This window comes from Fukomys damarensis, unplaced genomic scaffold (assembly GCF_012274545.1).
Source record: "Fukomys damarensis isolate Sample0158 unplaced genomic scaffold, DMR_v1.0_HiC HiC_scaffold_33, whole genome shotgun sequence".
Classification (NCBI taxonomy): domain Eukaryota; kingdom Metazoa; phylum Chordata; class Mammalia; order Rodentia; family Bathyergidae; genus Fukomys; species Fukomys damarensis.
In genome coordinates this window covers 9,675,123-9,680,845 of record NW_022900945.1, presented here as the reverse complement: position 1 = coordinate 9,680,845, position 5,723 = coordinate 9,675,123, and the positions used below count along the sequence as shown (strand labels likewise).

The window sequence follows — 5,723 nt, the reverse complement described above, 5'->3', positions numbered from 1 at the left end:
AAAAAAAAAAAAAAAAAAAAAAAAAAAGATATCTGCTTTCACTGAACCAGTACTTTTCTTTTATTGTTTAAATTATTTCTATTTGAAACCTGAACATTATTAAATATTGTCACCATGTCCTTGCCAGTATTTGAGTTCCAAGTAGGAAATGAATGAAAAAATTTACTATGTCATTTGAAAAAGACTCACATACTGTTTATCTTTAAGGGTATCCTACTCAACAGCTAATCTAAAGATGTACAGCTATGAATAAAATTTATATTTCTAATTCTATAACTTTTAAGTTAGCATTGCAACTGACTGAAATGTGGTCATAGAGTGTACCATTGTAAACATACCAAACTGCCTATCTTTCACGAACTGGCTAACAGTTAGCAAATATTTAAGAATTGCCATAATCAGTGGAGTCATTTTTATATTTGTCATAAGATTCCTGAGATCTGTGGGTTGGGGTAATAAAATCCTGCCCAGTGCTAAATTCCTGCATTTATTCTTCAGCAGATATCAGCAGTAACACATTTAGAAGAAGATATGCAACACCCACTTCAGCTTTGGCAAGAGAAAATCTTGAAAAGCATTTAACAAATGAATCATGGCAGCCTCCAATAGAAAAAGAAGACAATGGCTTACAACCTCACAGGCAGAGACATTTTATTACAAGCTCAACAGTCAAGCCTCGTGAGGGCAAGGAACACTATGTACAAAAGATCTTATACAAACATAGAACAAAATATGATGACTCTCATGGACTGTTAAAATGGAACGAGACTCGATATTTTCAGCCAAACAATGCCCTTTCCTGTAAATATGTGCTCTGTGATCAACTTCAAGATTATATGAAAGAAATAAAACTAAATCACAGCAAACCTTCAAAGTCTGAGGAGGAACAAATCAAAATTAATAGGGCAATAGAAAAATTCCTTCAGAATGAAGATAATACAGATTTTTCAAAGCTATCAACAAAAATCAAGAGAGTATATTCCCCCCAAAAGGCTAATTTCTATGATCCTGATTTAGTAGGAAAAAAGAGGTTGGGTACATCACTGAAAACATCAACCCACTGGAAACAGCAGGAATGTCATGGTATCCAATTCATCAACTTGGATCTCAAAAAATTTAGCAAACATGGGGACAAAAACAAAGGAAAATGGTTTACTCATCCACAGATCCTGAAAAAGAAAAGAATCAAGCAACCTGATCTCAAAGGCAAAACTAAACAACAAAATTTAAGGCTGAAATTAAATTTATACCCTTTTAGGAAAGTCAGGATCCACCCAGAAAAATCCTTCCCAGAGATCCCAAGGAAACATAACAAATTAGTACCTCTGAAAATATTACCTACAACTTCTGAGAAAAAACCCAAAGTAAACCTTCTGTCTTCTGCAGATTTCCCTCAACAGCCAGAGAGTAACAGTGTTAAACTCCCTTCAGAAAGGCTGCTTCTCCAACATCCCACAAGGCAGATTCCGTTTTACCAAAGGAATGGTAAAAGTGCCCCTCCCCTCAAGGCTAAGACATTGTCTGCAGGCAACCAGCGCTCTGAGAAGGACTACTCCTATCCACCTGGCCTTTTTCCTAACGTAGATTCACCTACCTTGCCCCAGCCTACACCTGGAGACGCTGAAGACAACCCCTCACACTCTCGGTTCTCACCTGAGTCACAGAAAGGTGCACCGCAGCTTCAAGTAGACGCTCCTCATTATTCACCAGATACTTTGGAAAATGCAAGGAATCGCATTTCCCCATCTCCACCTGCCAGTGGGATTGGTGCCCACCAGGCAAGAGGGCCCACTGAGCGCATGACGCAAATTGAACCAAAGGCCAGTGAGCTGAACCATTATTCTCTGTCCCCAAGAAGCCAAACACAAATACTAGGTCTCCATAAGACTGGCACCTACAACGAGGAACACATTTTAGCTCAAAATCAAGTTTTACAACATAAAGAACAAAACTTTGTTCACGAACAACTTGGAAGTCAAACAAAATCATTAACGACAATGCCCAAAATATCACATCCGCTTTTGGACAGTGACATTATGGATCATGAAGGAAATAAAGTAGGACCAAATCTTCCTAACACAGAGACTTATGATTCTTTGCTCATTCCCTGGACACAGTCCAAGAACAACCTACCATTTAAGATGACAGAGTCTATTCCATACCAAAATACAGCAGAGCTTCCCAAGGAAATCAGTACTCCTCTCAGTGGTCAAGCCATTGGGCATCTAACCAACAGCAGCACAAAAGGAATTGACAGAATAAATACAATGCCAAGATTGGATGGTCCTGAAGATCTAGAGACAAAAATAGTAGAAAGAGAAGAAGAAAATATACCCCATGAAAGCAAGACAAATTCTAGTATCTTGATTTGCACCACACAAATGACCTCAAAAGGCACCACAAAAGAAAAGCAGGAAACTCAGGAAAATGGAAGAAGTGTGAAACCTGTATTATGTGATTCAAGTTCTGTTGGGGAGGCCATTACAGTTAAGGATTTAAGTACTGCAAGTTCTCATAAAACCAGAAGTGGAATACCTTCTAGTGAAATAGACCCTGACACTATCAATAATATGTATGACTTGAAAGAAATTCAAAATATTCAACCAGACAAAGATAGCAGAGCATATAGAGATGGTGTAATGATAGTGGAGACACATGTCAATTAAGAGACATTCATTTTAAGGCAGAAAATGAAGTATCTATAATCCCTAATAAAATGAATGAAGCTGGAAATTCTCCCCGCAAACCTGTGCTTTACCCACCATCTTCTGAATATGCCAATGCTTCACCTTTAGAAGCAGAACTGAGTGAACACAATAACTCAAAATGATAATTTTCTACTTAGAGCCCTTCAGAAAGGATAGATACTATGTATACATATATTTTAAAGGCATTATTTTGGAGAACAAGTTCTCAGTAACCCTTCATTATCAATAAGAAAGAAACTCAGAAAAATCGAATGGGGCCACAGGATATATCTGATACAACTAACAATACAGTTCTTGAAGGTGTGAGAAAATGAAAAAGAAGTATCTAGTGCTAGAAACATTTAAAAAGAGGGAGAGAAGTGCTCAAAGAAATAAAGGATTACATATGAAAAAAGGATTTAAGTAGATTTGCATTTGATGTTTATTTTATGGAAATTGCTATACATATCTCAACTGGTGGTATTACAATATTGCTGTTTTACACAGATGATTATATATTTATATTTATGCCTCATGTGTTTTCCTAATTATTGTACGAAAATAAAAATTCAGCCTTGTTCGTTCATTCTAGTCTAGCTAGTATGCATATTGGTATACTCATCCATTTGTAAGTGTTATGTTGGTAATTACCCTAGATCTTCAGTAGAAATCTTTAAAACCTTTCATTTTTTCAGAGAGAGAGAGAGAGGGAGAGAGAGAGAGATTTACAGGGATGTAAATTATTTTTATAAAATCTGCAAAATCCTAGAAATCCCCTAGGTGGAGATCTCAGCTTCATTCATTTTAGACAAAAGAGGGTTTGGGGATCAACACAATGGTTCTCGAACAAAAGGAATTTTAAAGAGCTTTATTGCCGACTGTTACGAAGATTTCCGAAAGCTAAATAACTCACTGGCATGCAGCTCTCAAAGTTGGATCTCTCAGGTTCGGCATGCCACTGTCGTTGAATGTGAGTAGTCCCCTTGTGCACAGGAAGTAAATACGCTTATGAATATTTGATTTAAAGGCAATAGGAGCATAAACAGTTTTCATTCAAAGTTACCTTTACTTGAAAAATATAAGTATACTTAAAGTAATTTTATTATTGATGCTATAGGAAAAGGTTTAAAACATACACTGACAGTATAGTTTCCTAATAGAGGGGGACAAGGGCAAAGAGAAACAAACTTTTCCTTCTCCTATTTGTCTCTCTGCATTTTTATCTACATCTGGAATTATAAAGCACAAAAGATTACCAGAATAATGTACGAGCGAAACATTGCTTACACCCCCAGGCTTCCTTTCCCCCTTCTTATTCAGGGCTGCCAGAGGAGGATGCAGCTCTCACATTCTGAGAGTCTTTAATCTTTTTCCTTTTTCTCATTAAGATCAGGAATTCTGTGGCTTTTCACTTCTGCTCCTGCCCCCACTATTTTTACCCGGCCTCTCTGCCTGAGCTCACCTCTCTGCCATCTGTCTGCCTGTCTTGCTCCCACTTCCTTCTGATAAGCACCTTTACAGAGAGAGGAGCATCTATGCCAATTTCTTGCATGATAATTTTATTCTAATTGACAGCTCCCTCCGCTCTGCAGATCAGGTTACTTTCCTCCCTTTAGCTATCTTTCGCTTCTCCTTTTCCTAGTTTTATTTAAAAGCCCTGCCTCTTCACTACAGTCCTTAGCTTTGTTCTTTCTCCTCACTGCCAACAATATCCTTGGAACATAGAGGCCTAATATTTACTCCTGGTCACTGGCTGACTCTCAGGATGCAGCAGTGACAGTTCTCCTGGACACTTGTCTCTTTCTCATTTCTGAAATCCAGTCTTTTACCTCTTTCTGATGCTTCCTTTGAAACAGTTCCCAGGTTTACCCCTGCCCCTGGGTCTCCACAGCAGCCACTATAGTCCTGGTATACACAAGTGGATTACTGTTACAGCAGCCCAGCTGGCTGATCTGGCTTCAGTATCTTTTGCTCTAGTTCAGCCCCAATAGTTCTCTGTCTTTATTGTGCACATAATAATAGTGTTCCTGTTGAAACATTTAGTCTCCAGCTCTATCCCAGAGATTTTCATTCAGTACATTCAGGATAGGGGCCCAGCTTTATTGCTTTAATACTTACTCCAGGGTAATTAAGAGCATGTAGTTGGCAGCCCACACATTAAGAAACAATGCTTAGCTATGATAGTGAAAATTAGAAGATAATTCAGCACTTGTTTCTTTATAGTAACTACATGTAATTGTTTAAGTAAACAAATTCTCCATACCCACCTCAAACAAATTTTCCAGAAATTATTTTTCTCATAGCTTTGCGCTGCTTTAGAGACATGTAAAATTTTGTATAATTTCATGTCCAAATTCCCTATTCTGTTTGCCAAAATTTTCCAATATATGATACTATCTATCATGACTCTTTCCCACCTCCCACTGTTTCCCAACAACTTTTCCTCATCTGCAATACACTGAGATTCTTACTATTCTTCACGTGCTATGTTGAAGTCTTAAAAAATATTGTATTAGAGCCTATTTATGTTACAAAACATTGGGTTTCAACGTGGCAAGTTCACACATGATAATGTTTTTCCCCGTATTACATATTTGAATCTCAACTAAGAAGACACACAAAAGGAGAACATACTGTGCTTCAAATGCAAGGAATGAGGAAAAGATTGATGTGAAAAAATGATTAGTCAGATTGACAACCTTCATAGTAATGAACATCGGACCACGATGTTAATGTCCTAGAAATCTAAAGATGGGCCTATTTCAAATGAGGCCTAGCATAGAGATTGAACCCGCCAGTGACCACAACTACTATTAAGCCCCCCTTTTCTTTTCTCCCAGTGAATTTGCACAACTATTTTCACTTGAAGAGTTTTTCTCTCACAAAACTTTTATTCAGCAACCTATTTATGGCTTTTGATCTCAGATTTTTCTTTTTTCTTCCTTCCTTCCTTCCTTCCTTCCCTCCTTCCTTCCTTCCTTCCTTCCTTCCTTCCTTCCTTCCTTCCTTCCTTCCTCCCTCCCTCCCTCCCCTCCT

At 37.8% G+C, this 5,723-nt stretch overlaps 1 protein-coding gene and 1 pseudogene across 1 annotated transcript in view; one reads left to right on the top strand and one right to left on the bottom strand.

Annotated features, from left to right (window-relative positions):
* Positions 1–2,830, top strand: part of Lrrc53 (leucine rich repeat containing 53) — a 15,142-nt gene extending 12,312 nt beyond the window's left edge. The window contains 2 exon segments of the mRNA XM_033758297.1: positions 502–2,655; positions 2,658–2,830. Coding sequence (XP_033614188.1) covers positions 502–2,655; positions 2,658–2,830 — 2,327 coding nt within the window.
* Positions 1–5,723, bottom strand: part of LOC104848996 — a 266,524-nt pseudogene that overhangs the window by 63,817 nt on the left and 196,984 nt on the right.